We start from the raw sequence: 23,544 nt of genomic DNA on the forward strand, positions 1-23,544 counted from the left end.
TGTCCCTAGGTTCTGACGCGTTGAATTGGAATTAAGTTCTCTCGCTAGGTTCTGTGTCGGTAAGTACACCTTAATAGTCCTTCTAATAGAAGTTATATTGTAGACCAGGGTTTCTCAGCTTTGGAACTATTGATGTTACGGCTGGATAAGTCTTTATGTCGGGGGGCTGTCCTGTACATTGTAGAAGTGTCTCTTGCTTTACCCACTAGATGCCAGCAGCACTACCAGTTGTGACAACCAAAAAGTCTTCAGAGGTTGCTAATAGCCCTTAGTTGAGTACCACTGCTCTAGACTCTAAGAAATGTTTTAACCTATAACTTAAGTGTATTGCATTTAGGAAAACTAACAAAGATTTATTTATTTACTAGTAAATTTATATTTATTGTTGGAAATAGATGTCCCCCTTTTCCCTCCATAGACTCCCCTCCATAACAAAGATTTATTTTGAATGTTATAAAGTAAAATAAATAATTGTTAATAACTTTATATTTTCCTAGCATATTTCTCAAAAGTGTTTTCTAGTAAACCCTCTAGTGACTAATTGGACATATGTGGTTGGGGAAAACCTTCATAGATTCATATTGGAGTAATTTCTGAGATGTGGGGATGTAATGGGGTGTGTATGGATACTTAAATATTTTGTGTAAATCCTTAATTTCAAACTTGTATCATTGGCTTAGAATGTATTTAAAAGTGCTGTATTAATTTATACTCTCAATACTTATAGGATAGTGTGGCTTTAAATTTGAAGTAAAAAACATTTTAAAATTGGAAAAGATCCTCCTTATTTATTTTTCAAGTATCTATTTTATCGGGTCTTTTGAGTGCGTTTATACTTTTTATTTTCCTCTGTAAAGTTTATCAGAGAGGTATTTTCTGATAGACATTTTTAATCTGATAAGCAGAAGCTTGAAAAGTTGAATTTTTGTAGGATCTTTGATTAGGTGTCTTGATTTTTGAATAGAGCATGGATCTTGTAATCAGGAGCTTTGAATTTTAATCCTATTTCTTTTACTGTATTGGTTTCAGTAAAGTTGTTTATTCCAATATGACTTCATTGCCTACATGTGTAAAATGAACAGCAACTGACTCCTGTTATTTTTAGCACTTTTGGATGATGTGAAATGAGATATTTTAAAGATAATATTTTATTTTAATTCGTTAAATTTTATTCTTGTTTTTAGAATATTTTTTGTTGTTGAAAATAGGTATACATGTTTGCATTCTTCCCCCCCCCCCATTACATTCCTTGGGGCTTAATTATAAAATTAAGTTATAAATTTAAACCACAGTCATAGCCTATAGTTTTATGAAATATCGTGAACCTGCCCTGAGGCTTGTGTAAGGAGAAAACAGACTAGAATGTGTGATCTTCGAGAAACTCAGTACTGTGTTTATTACATACTTTCTCCATTTGACGCACATTTCTAATTTATTAAAGTGGAATCAGAAAGAGAAAATAGGCAAAAACCCTGAATCCTACTTTGCTATGATGGACAGATTTCATCAGTTTTTGAAAACCTTACCCTTATTTACTGAAGAAGAGACTCATTCAGCTGTCGTAGCCTTTCTTCTTTCTTTAGATAGAGGGGGTCAGTTTTCATGGGCTATCAAAGTGGGATTTATTTTCCCTTCAGACTAAGCACTTTTAGATGAAAAGAACAAGAACTGGCCAGGTGTTATTCCCTGAGAGTTGGCGGTTCCTTGGAGTCTTGTCAACGTTGCACCTCCAGTTGTATTTTTTCTTGTTATTTTTTTCTGTAACTATTTTGCAAACCAGTGTGTTAATTTGCAATTTTTATTTTATGCAGATGATGTGATGCCAGCCACTTACTGTGAAATTGACTTAGATAAAGAAAAGAGAGATGCATTTGTGTATGCTATCAAAAATCACTACTGGTACCAGATGTACATAGATGACTTACCGATATGGGGTGAGTATTGTATGTTATATTTAAAGTTTGAGAATATTTGCATAATCAACATTTATGTTAATGACTCTGTTAAGGTGATTATAAACTAAATCAGTAAATGTGTTTTCACTGTTTTCCATAGCATAATTTTAATAGCAATTTTATGGTCCCCTGTTACTTGAAGGGTTTTGACATTGCCAAACCTTAAGTGAAACTCCCTCAATATGTAGTTTTTTTTTTAAATATCTTTTTTTATTGATTTTTTACAGAGAGGAAGGGAGAGGGATAGAGAGTTAGAAACATCGATGAGAGAGAAACATTGATCAGCTGCCTCCTGCACACCTCCTGCTAGGGATGGGTCCACAACCAAGGTACATGCCCCTGACCGGAATCAAACCTGGGACCCTTCAGTCCGCAGGCCGACGCTCTATCCACTGAGCCAAACTGGTTAGGGCTCAATATGTAATTTTTATGCAGTATAACTTTTCATATTCAAGGGATTAAAAGTTGCTTTGAACAATCCAAAATATTTCCCCTCCTCCCATTTTTCTCACATCTTATTTTGACTTGCACTGCCAAATGCAATCAAAGGAACTAAATAGGACTTTGAAAATTTATTCTGGTTTTGTTTCATGTGGAGCTGTGGTAGTATGGGTTTTAGATATGATAGGTTCCTGAATGACTTGTTTTGCTAGTTCCTATGTTATTTTACAAAACTATATGTTTAAAATTTTTTTGTTTTAGCTTTTTTTCTGTTTAATTTTTTTGTTTAGTTTGTTTATCTCTATTAATGGAGAAGAGCTATGGCATAATCCAAACATTGTTTGTGTTAGACTTGTTAAGTTATTTAAACTGCGAAGCACAGCCAGCTATCATAGCTAGCATGTTTGGTCACATTTTTTTGTTAGTGGTCTTTGTGTTAGCCTTTTCTGGATGGTGGTGGTGATAGAATTGGAACACCTGTTTCTATGTAAAATTAATACTCTGATTCTTAAAATTGTTAGCAGACTACTATATTCATGAGCAGCAAACTGAAAGACTGCACATATATAAGATCAGAGTTCAGTGTGGTACTAAGATGAAATTTACACGAAAGTTAATCTTAGGATATAATTGTATGCATCATCGTTACTGTGTTGCATGTTAATTAGGTATAAATAGCAAGCATTTCATATAAATGACTGTAATTAGTATTACATTAAAACAGACATTTCTGTGATCAGTTCTGAGGGTATCAGGAAGACATTGAAATTTTGCTAATGATTTCTGAGCCTCTAGTTCAGGAGAACCCATTAGTTTGGATTTCCTTTTTTTGGTGAGATACCAGGCTCCTCTGCTGGTCTTCTCCATTGCTTATGAGTTTCTTATCTGGAACCCTAGGTTTCTTCCAGTTATTTCTGTGGGCCTCCTTATAATATGGCAACTATACTTTCTTGTCTTAAATCTTCTTTAGCCCTGGGATTCCAGGGTCTGCCATATTTAGGGGAGATTCTTTTGGGTGTCCTAGAATGTCTGAACCATGTGAATTCTTCTCAGAAAATAATTTTTTATCTGGCTTTTCTTGGGGTAAAGGTTTGAAACTCTTTTAAAAGCCCCCTTGAGAATAGCTTTTTACTTGCTGTAATTGTATCTCTACCCCCAGAGTAGATAGATAAACAAACCTTGATGAAATTATTAGGATTTTATTAACTCTCTACAACCCCAAACAAAACAAAACTGTATTACTTAAATATTTACCAATTAGAGCAACTTTAGTTAATAAAAATAATCCTTTAAGAAATAATCTCCCCCTTTCCCCTCCCTCCCCATAATACTTTCATGAAATGCATTGATCATAGAGGAGAGGCCTTAAGGATTAACTTTAAGCATAAGGCTCCTGGGAAGTATATAGGCTTGGGTAGGGAATATTGGATAAATAGCTGATAGTAGTATATGGGCACAAGAGATAGATCTTCATCTACCACTTAACTGCCCTCACACTGTTTAGGTCTAACTCTTCCAATATCCTAGTTGTTTTCAAAGTGATCATTTTAAACCTATTGCCTCATTACCATTTATCTTCAACACTTCTTTCATTTTTTTAATCTATCTATATATCTATATATCTATCCTATCTAATAATAGACAGACATGGTAATTGACCATACCTTCGCTACGCCTCCCATGGGCTAATCAGCACAATATGCAAATTAACCACCAACAAAGATAGCGGCTAATTTGCATACTGCTGGCAGGGCGCGTCAGCACCATCCCACCTGCCCCGCCGCCATCCAGGCCTGCATACTGCAGGCAGGGCGGGTCAGTGCCATCCCGCCTCCCCTGCCGCCATCCGGGCCTGCTATTTGCCACCCGGGGTGGTGGGGCAGGACAGCGTCATCCTGCCTGCCCTGCCGCCATCTGGGCCTGCTATCTGCAACCTGGCCCACCTGGGCGTCTATGTGCGACTCGACCTGGGGCGGCCGGGCGGGGCAGCAGCGATCCGTCGGCCCGCTCGGGCATCCCATGTGTGACCTGACCCAGGGCGGTGGGGCGGGATAGTGTGGCTCCTCTGTCATCCCAGCTTCCTCATCACAGCTCCCTTGGGGGCCTAAGCCTTTAGTTGGACATCCCCCGAGGGATCCCTGGCTGCCAGAAGGATGTCTGACTGCAAGCTTAGGCCTGATCCCCTGGGGAGTGGGCCTAAGTCGACAGGTGGACATCCCCCAAGGGGTCCTGGACTGCAAATGGGCGTAGGCCGGGCTGAGGTGACTCCCCCCCAACCCCCCCCAGTGCACAAATTTTTGTGCACCGGGCCTCTAGTATATATATAAAAGGCTAAGCGACTGTCTGACCGGCCGGTAGGTATGACACACACTGACCACCAGGGGGCAGACGTCTGCTCAATGCAGGAGCTGCCGAGCTGCAGTGACTTGGCAGCGGCAGTTCTTGGGTGATGCACCCTGGAACCAGAGAGGAGGGAGCCCGATTCCGTGATGCGTCACCCGAGAGCCACCCTCTCGCAATCCAGGACCCCTCGGGGGATGTCGAAGAGCCGGTTTTGGACCAGTCCCCGCAGGCCAGGCTGGAGGGACCCTGCTCACTCTGCAGATGCCCTTGTAGCCACAGCACAGCCCCAGGTTCGGCCGGCCAGGGAGGGACTGCGGGAGGTTGGCTCCAGGGCATGTCCAGCCCATCTCACCCAGTCCCACCTCACCGGCCACCTTCTAATTAATTTCCTTTTCATGTGCCCGAATCCGTGCACCAGGGCACTATTTGAAGTATAATTGACTTATTATATTCATTTCAGGTGTACAACATAGCAATTCAATATTTATATACAGTATGCAGTGATCACCATGATCTAGTTATCTTTTGTCACCATATAGAATTATTACAATACTAGAGGCCTGGTGCATGAATTCGTGCCCGGGTGGGGTCCGGTCGGCCAGCCCTGATTGGAGCCGATTGGGGGCCGGGCCAGCGGTGGGGTGCGGGGGAGGTTGGGGGGGAGGCGGCGGGAGGTTGGCCGGCCCCACCTGTGAAGGGGGAGAGCCCTATCGGAGCCAGGCTGGCTGGGGGGGAGGGGCCACAGGAGGTTGGCCAGCTGGCCCCACCTCTGACGGCCAGTTGGCTGGCCGCAGTGTGTGTCATAGTGACTAATCGTTCCGGTCGCTTGGCTTTTATATATATAGATTATTGACTATATTCTCTATGCTGTTTGTTTCTTTCCCATGACTTATTTATTTTATAACTAGAAGTTTATACCCTTTAATCCTTTCATGTATATTGCCTATGTTCCCTTCTCCTGTCCCTCTGGCAACCACCAGTTTGTTCTATGTATCTGAGTCTGTTTTTGTTTTGTTTTATTTGTTCATTTGTCTTGTTTTTTAGATTCCGCATATAAGTGAAGTCATATAGTATTTGTCTTTCTCTGTCTGACTTATTTCATTAAGCATAATACTCTCTAGGTCCATTTATGTTGTGGCAAATAGTAAGATTTCATTATTTTATATGGCTGAGTAGTATTCCATTGTATATATGTACCACATCTTCTTTATCCATTCATCTATCATTGGATACTTAGGGTGTTTCCGTATTTTGGCTATTGTAAATAATGCTGCAGTGAACATAGGGGTGCTGAATTGGTGATGCTGAATTCGTGTTTTTGTTTTCTTTAAATAAATACCCCACAGTGGAATTGCTGGGTGGTATTGTAGTTCTATTTTTATTAATTTTTTGAGGAACAGCATGAAGTTCCTAGTGATTGCACCAGTTTATATGCCCTCCAACAGTGTCTGAGGGTTCCTTTTTCTTTATATCCTAACCAACACTTATTTTATGCCATTTTGATAATAGCCAGTCTGACAGGTGTGAGGTGGTATATCATGGTTTTGATGTGCATTTCCCTGCTGATTAGTGATGTTGAGCATCTTTTCATGTGCCTGTTGGTCATCTGTATGTCTTCTTTGGAAAAATGTCTGTTCAGGTCTTCTACCCTTTAGGTAATTTTTAAATTTATTTATTAAAGTGATTGGGGTATCATTGGTCAACATGAACATACAGGTATGGGTTTCAGGTATGGGTTTCTATGTCACAAGATGTGCATATTGCACCTTGGGCCCACCACCCAAAGTCAAATCTTCTCCTGTCACCTTATATTCTGCCCATTTTTAAGTTGGATTTTTTTTTTTTTTTTGATATCTGGTTGTATGAGTTCTTTATATACTTTGGATATTAATCCTTTATTGGATAAACCATTTGCACATATCTTTTCCTCTTTTCAATTTGTTGATGGTTTCCTTTGCTGTGCAAAAGCTTTTTAATTTGGTGTAGTCCTATTTGTTTATTTTTGCTTTTGCTGCCCTTGCCTGAGGAGACATATTCAAAAAAATATTGCTAAGACTGATGTCAGAAAGTTTACTGCCTTTGTTTTCTTCTAGGAGTTTTATGGTTCCAGGTCATCTTTCATTTTAATGTAGTCCAGAACTTGAGCTATAAAAAAAGAGGCATTTTAAGTTCTGGTACTCATATACACATATGCACAGCTTATTCAGAATGGGTAAATCAGGTTATTAGAGAAAGTACTGGACTGGGCCTGTGGAGACCTTAGTTTTAATTTTAGTTTGACTAAATTTTCTGAGATTTTGAACTGTTGTGGGTAGACACAGATAAGGTGATAATTATTATAATGAAGGTGCTACTAATGAACTTCAAGAATCAAATTAGTGATAGTTATATTGATAGGTTATATATCACTTTTTTTTTTTTTTACCATGTTGTGTTCATGGTTTGTGTTAGCCACGTAGTTAACAAAGAGTGGAAGTCCAGCCTGCAATTTTGCCTTATTCTAACTATGAGGAATAATGATAATATTGCTTTTTTATAAAAACATTTTATGATATTTTGGTTCTAACGTATTTTAAATATTAAGTGAAATTACCTTGTATAACGTGTTATTTCTTTTGTAGGTATTGTTGGTGAAGCAGATGAAAATGGAGAAGATTACTATCTTTGGACCTACAAAAAACTTGAAATAGGGTTTAATGGTAATCGAATTGTTGATGTTAATCTAACTAGTGAAGGAAAAGTGAAATTGGTTCCCAATACTAAAATCCAGATGTCATATTCAGTAAGTATTAAAATAATTTGATATAGGGAAGAAGGGTTTGTGACCTAATATAAAAAATTAAGTGCATTTTTCAATTTTAGTAAATGAAAATAGAGCTTGAAATTGGATGACAAGAAATATTATTAAAACTATTTCCTCAATGTATGTAAGTAAGCCTCTTAAAAGCAAGGAGATTTGTTTCAGGTCTGTAGAAGTAGATACCAATTATGCATTTGCAGTACCTACCATTTGCTATAGTAAAGTTTACTATTGTAACTGGGCAGCTAATGAACCTAGTCATGTATTTTTATGGTTACAATTGAGATCACAGTGTTCCTTGTTTTCTTTCCCTTTTACTGTTTCAGATAGAGATGATGTTGTATTGAAAAGTACTGGATGGGTATAGTTTACCATTTTTGCTCTATCAATTGGAATAAAATGTTCCTGCAGAGTAAGAGCTTGTCAGAGTCCTTTGTGACTGTCAAGTTAATTCTCTTCCATTACAATTAAAAATAGTGTAAAGAAGAGAAATCTGATGTAGGTAGCTTCTCTCTTTGCCATTTTTTTTTTTTCTGGTAACTGGAATGAGTCAATGGGTAGTAGCCAATTTTGAAAGTTTTTCAATCTTTGTACGTATGTTCCTAGTGCAAATCATATTTGCACAACTGAAGTAATGAAGAAATGTGATAATTATAATAACTATTGCAATCTAAAGATAAAGACATACAGATTCTTATTTTAATTGGTCTAATTGAGTTCTTATCACATTTATTGAGTCAGAATATATAAGTCAGCAATAGTTAATTCTTGAAAACTGAAATGATTCTTCTAAGTAAAGTTGTAAGTGTTGTTATTACAGAGGAAAGTTGGTTATTTTATCATATCTTTCAACTTCTGAAATTGGTAGTAATTTTCTACCATTTCTGTAATTTCTTATTCTAAGTGTAAATCATTTCAAATTTTGCTCAGAGTTTTGTTATCAGATTATTAATTTGTTTATTGGCCTTGATTTTCAAATGAAAACTTTTTTTCAGGTAAAATGGAAAAAATCAGATGTAAAATTTGAAGATAGATTTGACAAATACCTTGATCCATCTTTTTTTCAACACAGGGTAGGTAAATTGTGTATTTTAAGATATTCAATATGTGCTCCAATCAGTTTAACGAACATTAATGAGCATTTGCCATATGTAGGGCACTGTGCTAGGGCTGTGGATTTCAAAGATATAACTAATGAGATCAGTGTGGAAAGGATGATAGGAGGAGGTTTGGAGGGGAAAATCAGAGTACAGTTTAGGACGTGTTTGTTTTGCAGTGTCTGTAAGACATCCAAATAGAGATACCGACTAGCCAGTTGGATATATCAATCTGGAGTTCAGTCAGGAGAGAGGTCTGGGTAGAGATACAAATTTTGCAGCCATTGGCATGCACATAGTATATAAAGCTATGAGACTGGATGCAATTACCAGGGAAGAGTATGTAGAAATAGAAGAGCACTAAGGACTGAGCCCTGGGGGCAGTAATAAAAGTTGGGGGAGAATAGGGGGAAGAGAAATCAGCTAAGGGCTTTGAGGACATACCAGTAAAGTAGAGGGGGAAAGATTGTATGGTATTTCTGGAAATCAAGAGAAGAAAGTATATAATGAAGGATAGAGAAATTAGTTCTGAATTGTTGCTGATGGGTCAAGTAAGAAGGGTTCTGAAAGTGACTATCGGATTTACCCAGCGTCAATGGTGAACTTGACAAAGTTGTTTTGGTGTGGTGGTGGGGCAAAATCTGAATAGAGCCATTGTAAGAGAATGAGAGGAGATTTGAAGACAGCAAGTTTGGCTGGTAAAGAGAGCAAAGAAACGGTACAATAGCTAGTAGAAAAGATGGAGTCAGGAGATTTTCTTTTTTTTGAGATGTAAGAAAAACATGTTTATATGTTGAATAGTGTTCAGTAGAGAGTGCAAAATGGACAGTGCAGGAGAACAGGGGAGAATTAACTACAGGTTTTCCTTAAGTAGGCAGATGGGATCTATCACATAAGTGCAAGGATTGTTTCTAATACAATGACTACAAGTGCAGGCTTAGGCGCTAGAGCTGATACAGTCTGTCTGCCACCAACTATAACCTTGGTCAGATTACTCAGTTCTTGAGCTTCTGTCTCCTTAGTAGTGAAGCAAGAATTATAATACATTGCGTACTTGCTGTGAAATTCCATTTGATAGTGTATTATAAAGTACCTAGTTCAGTGTTTGACACATAGCAGGTGCTCAGTACAGGCAGCACTGGTGCTGTAGTTAGCTCTTCATCTCCAGTGTGAAAATTCATGACAAACCTGGGCTCTGCTTTAAGATTAGCAACACTAGAGGGTGCTGGAGTCAGCAGTTTGTGGAGTTAGTAACTCCTTTGTGACATCTGATTTCTTTATTATTTTTAAAAAACATTCCATATAATTAAAAATCACAGTACGTCATCATTTTTTGAATTAGTGGATATTATAGTGTCAGGTTATTAGTGGTACATTATAATAGGTATTGGTTTGAAGTTCAAATATTTGATTAGAAAATACAGAGTTTTGTTAGAAATATTAGCAGTATAATAAGATCATCTTTTTTCTTTTGTCTTTTTTTGGGTCATTAATTTCCCAGGGTGGGAACAAAATAAAATCTTTGGAAAAGGCTATAATTATAGGCTGCTTTTATAAATTTTGAATGATACTTTTGTGATAAACTTAAGTTTATGTAACTTTTTTTTGCAAATATTTCAAAATATAATGCATTCATTATTTTCTTTATAATATCAGCAAGTATACATTAAATTGTTGAATGAAGAAAGAGATCTCATGAAGAGGCAGAGGCAGTTGGCTGTCTCCTGTTTTTCGGGGAGAGCCATAGAGTTGTCACTTGCCTGAATCCTCAGGGTGGGTAACAGCCAGGACTGTCTTTCACACTAGTGCACAACTCAGCAGATTACCCCCAGTTAAAATCTATCCTAATTATAGAAGACAGTGCCTTCTTCATGTTAAAAAGTCTATGTATGTACTTGCAAAAGTTTGGAGCAGGAGTATGTCTATGAATAACTAGACTATGTCAATGAGAGATTGTATGGAAGAAAGGGTTGTTGAGTTGGGCTTTAAACGGTAGTAGAATTTTCAAATGTGGACAGAAGTAGATCCCATGTGAAAGGAATTATGAGAAGGCTACATAGGTGGAAATGAGTATGCTGTACTTGTGGGTCACTGAGGAAGAATAGGCCTGATTGGAATATAGGATACAATGGAAAGAAAGGTTGGCTAAATAAAGTGAGGTGGCCATATTACAAAGGGTACAGAATATTAGGGAAATAGCTTACATTTGATATGTGAGAAAATAGGGAGTCACTATAAGTTTTAGAGCAGTGATATATGAACATGATGTTTCAGAAAAATTCACTGGGTAACTTTTTATAGAACAGTTTGAAAGGAAGGGGAGAGACCAAAAATAAAGAAGGCCAACTAGGAGGCCACTAGAATTATCAGGGTGTGAGGGGATGACATGGGAATGGAGAGGAAGGGTTAGATACAAGAGACATTCCAAAGTTTAAAAAAAAAAAAAAGGGGGCTAGTAATTATTACCAAGGAAGGATTAAGGAGAAGGAAGAACCAGAGATAATTTCAGATTCTCAAAGCCAAATGTTAGTACCATTAGTAGAAGTTAGAAGTCAGAAGAGAGTTGTTATATGTGAGGCGGAAGATTAATAGTTTATTTTAGGGCAGTCTGAAATTCCAGAAAGACATTCAAGTGGAAATGATCAGAATTAGCTAAAGTCTGAAACATGAATGGGAGAAAGAGAGCTAGAGATTTGGGGCGGGGTAGGGTAGGTGGCAGAGGGTGTTACCATCATCATTGGAATTCTAGTTAAAAGTTCTGAGAGCCCCAGGAAGTCTCTGCTGAGTACCAAGACTGAAGCTTTTGGAAAAGTTCACAAAGGTGGGAGGAGCCGGCATCAAGGATGAAAGAGGAGAAGCAGCAGTCAGTGAAGTAGGATGGCATAGTGTCAGCAAAGATCAAACATGGCAGGGAGAGCAAGGAGAGTGGGGGCAACTAATTGACCTCTGGATCACTGAATTGACTTAGATGTTCATTGCAGATCTTTGAGAGAAATTTTGTGGGACAAAGTGTGATGGCATTGTGTTTAGGAGTAAGTGAGGGAAGTAGGACCTGTAGTCTCATTTGAAAAGTGTTGCCATTGAAAGGAGGGAGGTAAAAAGATTGAAACAGTGAGTAGACAAAAGATCAAGCAAACACTTTAAAAGATAATAGTAATAACAACTTAAAATTTTTTTAGTGTTTTACTATATGTCAGGCACTATGCTATATGCTTTACATTCATTATCTTGCTTAAAACAAATAACAATCCCAGGTAGTAGGTACTATTTTAGATAGGGACCTTTGGAGATTACTGATGGTGGGGAGAAAGGTGTAAGTTTTGGGGTTCAAAATGAGAGGAGTGGTGTATGAGGAGAAACAATTTCTAGGAGATTGACAGGAGGAATAAAAGGCTAGGAGGATAAATACAAAAAAAAATAAATGAAATTGGGGCCTTGAATCTTTTCTATTTTGTGAATTGAAATGTAAAGGAATTACTGGACAGTGCTCCAGACCTAGTGGAAGCCAGATGCACTCAGTTCTGAGAGGCACTCAGAGATACAGTAGTACCTTGTGATTATATGAATCAGGATGTGAACATAATTTTGTGACAAATGTGTGAGTGAAATCAAAGTCAAGAGCCTTGGGAACATTATGAAACTATGGGGTACCTTAGTGTTCTCTGCACCATGGAGAGCTAATTTGGAAAGGAGTGAATAATGATGGCAGCAGAGTGAGAGGACAAACTGAAAGTGAAGCAGATGATTCAGGAAGGTGGCCTACCTCCATGCCCACCAACTATGACGGTTTAATCTTGGTATTCAAAGGAGATTTTCAGATTGTTGCTCAGTTAGAGGGAAGGAAACTAACATTTATCATTCATTGCTCTATGCCAGACATGGTGCCATACTTTTTACATGTTATTAAACCATACAGATTACGAGATAGTATTATTTTCTTCATTTATAGGGATATTGGGGTCACATGCTAGAAATTGGCAGAGCCTGAACTACCCAGGTCTGTTTGACTTTAAAGCTCCAGGTTCTTCTCTGTAATGCTGACTAGTCTATGTTTTAAAGCCAAATTATACTTTATTTGTATAATAAATTTGATTGTGAAAATCTCAATGAACAATATCATGTTCTTAGTGTATCTGAAACTTACTGAAAACAAATTCCATTGTATAGTGAATACTCATCCCCAGTGTGTCTGAAGTTTAGATTTTTATGTAAAAATTAAAAAAATTTTTTTTGTATTAGCATTCCATGGTCTTCATGGGACCTGTGAATTTTGTGACTGCTATTTTTATGTAAGTAATATTTTCTGTTCTTTTTAGATTCATTGGTTTTCAATTTTCAACTCCTTCATGATGGTTATCTTCTTGGTGGGATTAGTTTCAATGATTTTAATGAGAACTTTAAGAAAAGATTATGCTCGGTACAGTAAAGAAGAAGAAATGGATGACATGGTGAGCATACATTTTATATTGTACTTATAAAAACAAATTAACTCAATATTACTGTGTTTTGTTTTTGTTTTTTTTAAAATATATTTTATTGATTTTTTACAGAGAGGAGGGGAGAGGGATAGAGAGTTAGAAACATCGATGAGAGAGAAACATTGATCAGCTGCCTCTTGCACACCCCCTACTGGGGATGTGGCCGCAACCAAGGTACATGCCCTTGACCGGAATTGAACCTGGGACCCTTGAGTCCGCAGGCCGACGCTCTATCCGCTGAGCCAAACCGGTTAGGGCAATATTACTGTGTTTTGAATGTTGGATAGTAGGTCCACAATATTGAGGTCAGGTAAGTTTCAGAATTCAGAATTTTCAGGTTTTAGAAAGGTGTAAACTCTTGGCGGAGATCTCTAATCGAATCTTAATTTTTTTTCAGCAAAACATATGAATGTTCACCCTAGGTGGGATAAACAGTATAAATAACCCATTGTTAATTCAGTCCGAGTTTTGCCTCAAAATAAGGATATGCCAAATTTATGAAACAAACTCAGTTTTCAGAGCTTTTGATTTAAAAATTGCAACAAGGAGGTTGTAGATCTGTGTTGGTGTTTTTCTAATACTATTAAATATTGTATACAGTTCAGGAAGTTGGCAAAAGTATTAATTTACATTTAGTTTAAAACAAATGGGACTACATCAATAGGGAGGTGTTTGTTTTCTAAATATTTTTACAAAATTACAGACCAACTAGTGCCCCAGTGCACGGATTTGTGCACATTGAAAGGAAATTAATTAGAAGGTGGCCAGTGGGGCGGGACTCAGTGAGACGGGCCAGACACGCCCTGGAGCCAACCTCCCATGGTCCTGCCCCGGCCAGCTGCACCTGGGCGGCACCTCGGATCAAAGGGCGTCTGCAGGGTGAGTGGGGTCCCTCCAGCAGGTGGCCCTTGGCCTGGCCTGCAGGGATCAGGCCAAAACCGGCTTTCCAACATCCTCTGAGGGGTCCCGGATTGCAGATTGCAAGAGGGCAGTTCTCGGGTGACTCATCCTGGAACCCCATGGTGCGCCACCTGAGAACCGAACTGCCGCTGCCAAGTCACTGCAGCTCGGCAGCTCCTGCCTTGAGTGTCTGCCCCCTGGTGGTCAGTGAGCATCATAGCTACCGGTCAGAGCATCTACCCCCTGGTTGTCATTGCGCATCATAGCTACCGGTTGGATGGTTGCTTAGCCATAGATAGATAGATAGATAGATAGATAGATAGATATAGATATTGTAAGTGAGAAAAAATGTATTCTGTAGGATGTTAATGGCTGTTCTATGAAGATATGCTCCATCATTAAATAAGTTGGGAAACAGTTAAAGAGATTTAAATTTTAATATGCTAATGTGCATTGTGAAGTATCAGAGGGTAGATAAAATATTTGGTGCTTCTCAAACATATCTGACCAGGATCTCTCCCCACAAAATCAGATTATCCTGAGGGGCTGTTATTTCTTTAAAAACATTGTTTTAGATACTTGTTTACTCAGGTTGGAAAGAAAATTAACCAAAGAACATATATGCATAATTCATAGATACAGATAATAGCATGGGGAAGGTCTGAGGTGGGGTGAAGGTTGGGTAGAGGTGGGGAAAAAAGGGAAAAAATGGAAGATATCTGTAATATTGTCAACAGTAAAAATAAGGAAATATAAGGAAAAACAGAGTATCTTAAAAATACCATTTATTTAAAAAAATTATTATTCAACTGTTCAATATTTTCCCCATATGTTTTCTTAGATTCCAGGCTATTAAGGACATTTCTGTACTGTTAGGGCATCTAGTACTGGTTTTGATACTCTTCTTCTTTTCCACCTGGCCCCTGGTCACATATGAGCCACAGTCGTGATGCAAATGGCAAGAGTAGTGTCTGAAAGTGATGTTAAGAGAGTCAGTGTGCTATTCTCCCAATTTCACCATTTCTTTTTGCTGTAGACTATTTTCTTTTTTCATTCTTTGATATTTCTCGGAGCAGAATCAGAAAGCACCTTTCTGGACCTCAGTAAAAGTTATTAAGGCAGTGATTATTTTAAATTTGACATTTCTTTTCTTGATATGTTGAACACCTTTAAATAGCTGTAAGTTTGGAGAGAGGAAACTTACAATTCTAATTATAATTTTCACTTATTTTCTGTATTTTCATTCTGAATGATTTTTCTCTTCTGTCTACATATTTATGTATTTAGGATAGAGACCTAGGAGATGAATATGGATGGAAGCAGGTGCATGGCGATGTATTTAGACCATCAAGTCACCCACTGATATTTTCCTCTCTCATTGGTTCTGGATGTCAGATATTTGCTGTTTCTTTCATTGTTATTATTGTTGCAATGATAGAAGATTTATATACAGAGTAAGTGATTGTACTTTATTACTTTTTGTTGCTCTTGAATTATTTTAATAATTGGAACCTTTTAAAAAGTCAGTCATAATTAAATATTTGCTTATTACAATTCTTAGAATTTAAATAGCATAAATGTCATTATTGAGACAAATTAAATAATGAACAGTAATTTTCATGTATAAGTATATTTTTCTGTTAAATGCTAAAACTTACTAGCCTTACTGAACATTTTGGTTGGTTAATAAAGATTATGTCCCATTAGAGGTATGAGAGAGTTACTTGTAGTCCAGAACTATTTGACAAAGTGTATAAGGCATTTTTTTTTAAAGCCGAAGATCCAGTTAGATCTTCATGAGAAGCACAAGGTTTTCACAGTACTTCTAATATTTTCTATATATAGAACATATTTTGCCTTCCTAGTTATAGTGAGTTTCAGAAATGGTATTTATTGTTAGTGGGTTAAATACATTTCTGTGTTATGTCAAGTGATACTGTCACTTAATTTAATTTTTCTCTTTGCAATTAGGCATTTAAAAAATTTTGTCTAGTTTTACTCAAGAGGGTTGGTCTGAATATCTTAGATATCATTATTGTAAGGGGAGGTTAGAAATTGTTGAACTGAATGAAGTTGATTTGTGGACCAATGCAGATTTTAACTGTATAAGGAAAACTAAATAAAAAAAGTCTCATTGTTATACCATTTAAAGTAATAACAATAATGTAATAGATTATACTACTTATGTTATATTTCTGTCAGCAGGCAAGAAACTTAAGCAGTTAAATTATAAAGAGGAGTATTCTAATTATTTTTCTTAACAGGTGAATATCCTTTTCCATATGATGTGATTGGCTCACAGGGTTGCAAAAACAGTTTTAGTGCCAGCTTCTAATATTTGCCAAAGAAATATAATATACAGGGTTGGCAAATGTAGGTTTACAGTTGAGTTCATGAAAGTTTTTTCATGTATTAATTGTATTATTTTCCATATAAACAACTATAAACCCGTTTTTTTCCCTCCCTGTATTTCTTTAGAATATATTATGAAATTTACTGCAGTTTTAAAAAAAATGAGGATCATCATCCTGTACCATTTAAGTGTAATTTTAACTGGAAATTCATTCACTAGGCAATCTTTTGAGGTCCTTTGCAGTCCAGGATGGTATTTATGTTTTTATTGATTGATTTTTAGAGAGGGGCGGGGGGAGTGGTGGAGACAGAGACAAACAGACATCGATTTGTTGCTCCACCCATTTGTTCATTCATTGGTTGATTCTTGTGTGTATCCTGACCAGGGATCGAACCCCCGCAACCTTGGTGTTATCAGGATAATGCTCTAACCAACTGAGCTACCCAGCCAGGACCCAGGATGATATTTTTGTGTTCCTGTTAAATTTAACTTTGAAATTAAACCGATCTTAATGTGATAGGTTATATGATATGTTCTTCAAGTTGTTGGTTTTAATTTATCTTACACATCTTTTCACCTTCTTAGGAGGGGATCAATGCTCAGTACAGCCATATTTGTCTATGCTGCTACGTCTCCAGTGAATGGTTATTTTGGAGGAAGTTTGTATGCGAGACAAGGAGGTAACTAAGAGTTATCACTTTGTTTTTTTAATTATAGATGCTAATATTTTATGGTGAGGTATTTCAAACTTAAAACAGGCAATACAGGCATTGTAAAATTCTTTGCTATCCCATTTCACATAATCTCCTTCAAACCTATTATGTGTTCTATCTTGCCTTTATGGGTCCTCCTTGCATTTTATTTTCTAAAATTGTGAACAATGAATAGATTCTTTCCATTGCTTACTAAGTAGTTAGGTCTGAGGAACATGTAGTAAAAAGTATATATAAGTTATTGATATTATTTTACTTTGAGGTGCCTAGCTCCCTACATGTGCTCCATGGGAGGCCTCCACATAGAGTTTATAGCTTTATAGTTGAATATAAAGGCATGTTTTATGGTTTATGGATAAAGTGTGGACAGTGGAAAGAGAATAGGAAGTAGAGCTCTTTATTTCTGTTGACTCTTAAATGTTTATCAAAGGACCCTGCACAAAGATTTCTGTTATTCTGTGTCACAGTCTTTTGCTTATGAGCACTTTTATTTTAAATACTCCCTTGTTTGTTTTGTGACCTGGAATGATGGGGGATACATGGGTGATACAAGGGTACTTGATTTTTGCTGTTTCTTTCTATGATGGCATTTAAGGGTCCTTGGGTTATTTGTTTTCCCTGTAATTGTAAAGGTCAGAAATGTGCTGAAAGTAGTAGATTTGGATAGTTCAGGTTATGACTGAAGGACCTTAAGATCACATTCCTAAGGATAAGACTTCCTAATGTGATTTTTCCCAGCCCATCCTAAGCAATGTCAGCAGAGCTAAGAGTAAATTTAGGGACTGTTTAACCTAGGGTTTTTTTATTTTTATTTTTTTAAAGCAGTGCAGCCCTCTTTCCCAATGAAGCTTCCCTGAAACCCCAATGTGTAAAACTGTAAAATTGAACTTATTCTGGTTGAAGCAGGGCTTGGTGACCTGGGCTCTTTTTTCACCAGTGAGTCCATTGGCACCTACAAGAAGCTCCAGAACTCTAAGCAACAGTTTGAAAACACCCTTCTAAGCCAACTTATATCCCTGAACGATTGAGTGGCTTACCAAAGTTCACAGCAGATCAGTAGCAGAATCAAGACAAAACATAAGAATATTTTACTACTTCATTGCTCTTTTCCAGTACACCCTCTTCAAAAACTGCATTTCCATTAGGTGCACTTGAATAGCCAGACTGGTCTTTACTAGCTATTGCTTTGAAATAGTTATTAGGAAGTCAAATTAGGAACTAAATAATCAGCTCTTAACTATTAATATATAATGTCTATATCTTTGATTTTCATAGTTTCCCTTCTCTTCCAGGAAGGAGATGGATAAAGCAGATGTTTATTGGGGCATTCCTTATCCCAGCTATGGTGTGTGGTACTGCCTTCTTCATCAATTTTATAGCCATTTATTACCATGCTTCAAGAGCCATTCCTTTTGGAACAATGGTAGGTTGCTTGAGTCATACTTTTAAACTGAAAAAGTATAAGCATTTTAATATGAGGCCTGAAATCTCTCCAAAGTACTTATTTTTTTTAAAAAAAATATATATATTTTTATTGATTTCAGAGAGGAAGGGAGAGGGAGAGAGAGATAGAAACATCAATGATGAGAAAGAATCATTGATCGGCTGCCTTCTGTAAGCCTCCCACTGGGAATTGAGCCTGCTACCTCGCCATGTGCCCTTGACTGGAATTGAACCTGGGACCTTTCAGGCCGCAGGCTGACGCTCTATCCACTGAGCCAAACCGGATAGGGCTCCAAAGTGCTTCTTAATGAGTTTTAATAGTTACAGCCAGTCTTTACTCAGTCCTAGAAAGTTAGGTGAAGAAGAAAGTTCTTTTAGTCTTCACATAGTTCTTGTTAACTTTAAAAATACAGTTGCCCTTTTTTTTCTTGATTCTGTGAGCCAGTAAGTCTGTCACCCTAGCCGGGTGGCTCATTTGGTTGGACCATCATCCTGTACACCAAAAGGTTGCAGGTTCGATTCCTGATCGAGGCACATACCTGGTTTGCAGGTTCGATCTCAGATTGGGGAGCAACCGATTGATGTTTCCTTCTCTCATCAATAAAAATATATATTTGGGTGAGGATTTAAAAAACAAGTGAAAGTCTATCTCTTAAGTATGACACAGAGGACACAGTAATTTTTTTTAAGAGATGGGTGGAACTGGTGAATATATTTCAGAGAAAGAATAACATATCAAGAAACATGGATGTTTTAAACGATAGGTGAGTGTAGTGGTAGGAAGCGAAGCTTCTTCATAACTTTTTTTGTTTTCAGGAACTGTACTGTTTTTAGAACCTCATTAAGCATTTATATTAACATATTACCAATATTAAAATCTTTTCACATATCCTTACCTGTAGTCAGACTTTGAAATTTTTTGAATTATTTAAATACATTAAAACACAGATATACTGGTGCTTTACAGAGTCAACCACTATGGAAAACAGTATGGAGGTTCCTTAAGAAATTAAAAATAGAACTATCATATGATCCAGCAATTTCACTTCTGGGTATTTATCCCAAGAAAAAGAAAACAATAAGTTTTTAATTTCAAATCCAGTGTTTCTTCTATTATAGCACCAAAGTGGCCTAAGAAACAGAATGAAAGTTACTTATTAGCATGTCAAAGATATCTGATAAAGTTAGGCTTCTTACAGGTATTTGTTTTTTTGTTTTTTGTTAAATTTTGTTTTATTGCTTAAAGTATTACAAAGAGTATTACATATGTCTCCTTCCCCTAAACATTGAACCTAAACATTTCTTTTGTGATCAAGTTGTGTTTAAATTTTTGTATCCCTTTAATTTATTTTTATTAATGTTATCGTTCTGAGTAATCACATACATTTTAATTTAATTTACAGGTGGCCGTTTGTTGCATCTGCTTTTTTGTTATTCTTCCTCTAAATCTTGTTGGTACAATACTTGGCCGAAATCTGTCAGGTCAGCCCAACTTTCCTTGTCGTGTCAATGCTGTGCCTCGTCCCATACCGGAGAAAAAATGGTAAAGAAAATGCTAAATCTTATGTGACTGTTTCTCACAATATGGAAGTTGTTAAGGCTGTTATATGTATGCAACCTTTGGAATTGGATTGTTTTATAAGAATGACTATCTTAAGTTTTGACTTAATTTGTCTTTTTACATTTTCCTTTAACCTATTTGTTAGAAGTAGTAATACATTTTATCCTTATTTCAGTTTCTGAATATTGGTGCCATTTACAGATAAGTCAAATGCTTTGATAAGTATACTGTGTGTAAGGGTGGGTGAGAATTAAAGCTGCAACAGTTGTATAACTGCAGTCTACAGGCCTAATTTGACTTTCTGCTGTTTTTATTACAATAAGTCTTGTTGGAACATGCCTGTTCGTTCACATATTGTCCCTGATTGCTTTTACAATGCAGCATTAGAGTTGAGAAAGTTATATCTGAGACCATATCACTTGCAAAACCTGAGGTATTTACTATCTGAACCTTTACAGAAAAAGTTTGCCAATGCCTCATCATTTGATTTTCCTTTGTGGTTATTTATTATTCTAAACAATACTGGTATACACTTAGAGCCAGATATATCCTACCAAATGAGAGATGAATTAGGGTTGAGACTGATTGTAGTTTACTGACTTGCGGTCTTTATCTTCATTTCTGGGATACATAGAATCTCTCAAATACATTCTGTCACATTGTATGCACAAGCTATGTTCTTGAGGCCCTCCTGTAATTCAAAATTAATCCTGACAAAAGATGACAAGTATTTTTGTTTAACAGATGAAGAGACCTTCAATTGCAACAGAGTAAACATAGTTTACAGTTTAATAGACCAATCAGCCTTCAAAATATGATTCTTGATGATTTTTAATTTGAGATGATTTGTACTTTTTCAAATTTTAGACATAAAATGAGATGCCACTAATATCTTTATATTTCTAATTCTTGTAATTATAATGTGAACTCAACATTTATATATTTTTCCTCTTAAAATTAGTAAGCTGAATATTATATATAATTAATATAATCTTAAATTTAATATTTATTAAATTGATTTATTCTGTTCAGCATTCTTTTTTCCCTAATTCTTACTTACTATAAAAATAGGAGAGTGTTAACTGTACATTTATTACATCCCCCAGCTCATAAGATTTGCTGTATAGAAGACTACATATTCATAATAAGGTTATATATTGAACCCTCTGTTCCTATTTCCCACATTATAAATGTAACATATTCAGGTACTTATACAATGTTTTGTAGACTTGGAGGAATGTAGACATTTATAGAAAGAAAGGCTGAATAAAATAGCTTCTATAGTTTAAAGGAGAGTCATCTGTGCTAGTCTTAGTAATTATCCTTGTTCTTTTTAGATTAGGCTTATAAGAATTTTCTAGTCTGTTTTTTAACTCAGCTATATTTTAAAGATTTGATTGTTAAGGCTCGTTGATATCTTGATGTTCACCTATTACTGGGGAAGTTTTTCTAAGATTGGTCTTAAGAGAATTTTCTAGTCTGTTTTATAACTCAACTATATTTTTCAAATTTGATTGTTGAGGCCCATTGATATCCTGATGTTCACCTTTTACTGGGGAGGATAAGTTTAAAGGAAAAGCATAGTCAGAAATCAAAACGGTTCTCTAGGTCACTAGGGCTAATGAAGGAGAGGAAGGACAACACATGACCTTGTCAACCATGGATTAAATTTAGGTGTAGGAAGGCTTGTGTATATTTTCTTTTGCTTTATATAGACACATGGGAACCAAAATCTGAAGACTAGATCTGGCTCTCACTGTATCATCTTGGGCAGATTTTTGTTTTGTTTTGTTTTTTGTTAAACCTCACCCGAGGATTTTTTTTTTAAAATTGATTTTTAGAAAGAATGGAAGGGAGGGAGGGGGAGAAAGAGAGGGGGGGACGGGGCACATCAATGTGAGAGAGACACATCCATTGGTTGCCTCCCACACGTGCCCCCTAGGGAACAAACCTGCAACCCAGATACATGACCTTGACCAGGGATTGAACCTGACACCCTTTGGTCCAAGGGCCGATGCTCTACCACTGAGCTACACTGGCCAGGGCTGGGAAAATCATTTTTAACCTCTATAGGTCTTGACTTTCTATAAAATGAGGAAAGAAGACTAAATTAAATGATTTTTAAGTTTTTCCAGCTCTCAAATTCTTTTATTTTCCTCTCAGTTTTTTAGTTTGTTCATTCCAGAGATATTAGTTTAGTACCATTTATGTGCCAGGTACTGCTGGGCACTGGGAATACCTAGCTGAATAGCTTCTGCCTGCCAGAGTTTATGGTCCAGTGAGGTATGATATGTATGTCATTAGACAGGCACAGTATAGTGTGTTAACTGCTGTGGGGGAGTTATATTCAAAGGATAGTGGAAGGACTCTCCTCTTCCTGGGAGACTTAGAGAAGGTGTTACAGGGACACTTAAGCTAATATTTGCAGGGAAGTGTGAGACAAGATAAGGCATTCCAGGTAGAGAATTACCAATTGCAAATAGTAAAATGTTTTTTGAGTGAATAAATGAGGTTTGAAATTTAATTTTTTCATTCTTTGTCTCCATTATAATGCAGAACTCATAATGTCTTCATGGTATAATTCATAGCAAAAGGAATTACTATACCAATGAAAGACTGAGCAAAGAAATGGCAAGGCCACAGTTTGGGAAACATTATTGAGATAGGGATCTTAAGACTTAGAGTTGTTTCACTGGCAAGAAGTTGTGTTTCCTAAATTCTTATCTCAGCCTTTAGTGATGGAAAGAATTTTGACTCTGATCTAGAACTAATTTGAAGCCCCACCTCTGTGTTGTACCTCTTTGTATTTTAATTTTTCTTCTACTGATTTGTTTCTATCATTTAGATTTTTAAGTACCAAGTATCTTTCTGTTATCAGGTTTTATATAATATAACATAAAATCATGCTAGAACTTTAATGTTAATTTTAATATTTTCCAGGTTTATGGAGCCTGCAGTTATTGTTTGCTTGGGAGGAATTTTACCTTTTGGCTCAATCTTCATTGAAATGTAAGTTTTGACAATGTATTTATGCTTTGAGGGATTTAATTGTAATTAGAGAATTTAGGAGTTAGGGTAGGATGGGACAGCATCAGAGTTAGTCTATTAATTCCATGGCTTCCAGAAAGGGGTCTATATATCTATCTAAAAGTAGTTTTCTGCTCTGTTCTGAAATATTCAGATGAAGTTTATACTTATTTTACATTATATTCTAGACCTCTCATTCTGTAAGAAATCTTAGAAATCAAAGCATGCATGCTAGAGAATGCTAGGAGACCAGCTTTTGGTCATAAGCACAATTTAAGGAATTACTGGTGTTTAATGTATTTTTAAAATATTTCTGAGTGTCCAGAGAACTAGGTAAACCATTAACTACCAGTCAGACTATCCTGACGTCTTTGGAGGCATAGTCATTCCTAGTTTTCTTCTATAGAGACCTGCAGGAGTGCTAGGAAATATG

The 23,544-nt window shown here is 36.7% G+C and overlaps 1 protein-coding gene across 3 annotated transcripts in view; it reads left to right on the forward strand.

Moving 5' to 3' along the window:
* TM9SF3 (transmembrane 9 superfamily member 3) overlaps positions 1 to 23,544 on the forward strand; it is a 34,419-nt gene that overhangs the window by 2,284 nt on the left and 8,591 nt on the right. For all 3 annotated transcript variants that reach the window (XM_014532692.1, XM_014532694.1, XM_014532693.1), the window contains 9 exons: positions 1,812 to 1,934; positions 7,361 to 7,521; positions 8,535 to 8,612; positions 12,953 to 13,084; positions 15,302 to 15,468; positions 16,953 to 17,047; positions 18,373 to 18,503; positions 19,927 to 20,066; positions 23,025 to 23,093. In XM_014532692.1, coding sequence (XP_014388178.1) covers positions 1,812 to 1,934; positions 7,361 to 7,521; positions 8,535 to 8,612; positions 12,953 to 13,084; positions 15,302 to 15,468; positions 16,953 to 17,047; positions 18,373 to 18,503; positions 19,927 to 20,066; positions 23,025 to 23,093 — 1,096 coding nt within the window. The remainder of the gene's footprint in view (positions 1 to 1,811; positions 1,935 to 7,360; positions 7,522 to 8,534; positions 8,613 to 12,952; positions 13,085 to 15,301; positions 15,469 to 16,952; positions 17,048 to 18,372; positions 18,504 to 19,926; positions 20,067 to 23,024; positions 23,094 to 23,544) is intronic.

The sequence above is a fragment of the Myotis brandtii genome, unplaced genomic scaffold, assembly GCF_000412655.1.
Source record: "Myotis brandtii unplaced genomic scaffold, ASM41265v1 scaffold902, whole genome shotgun sequence".
NCBI lineage: Eukaryota > Metazoa > Chordata > Mammalia > Chiroptera > Vespertilionidae > Myotis > Myotis brandtii.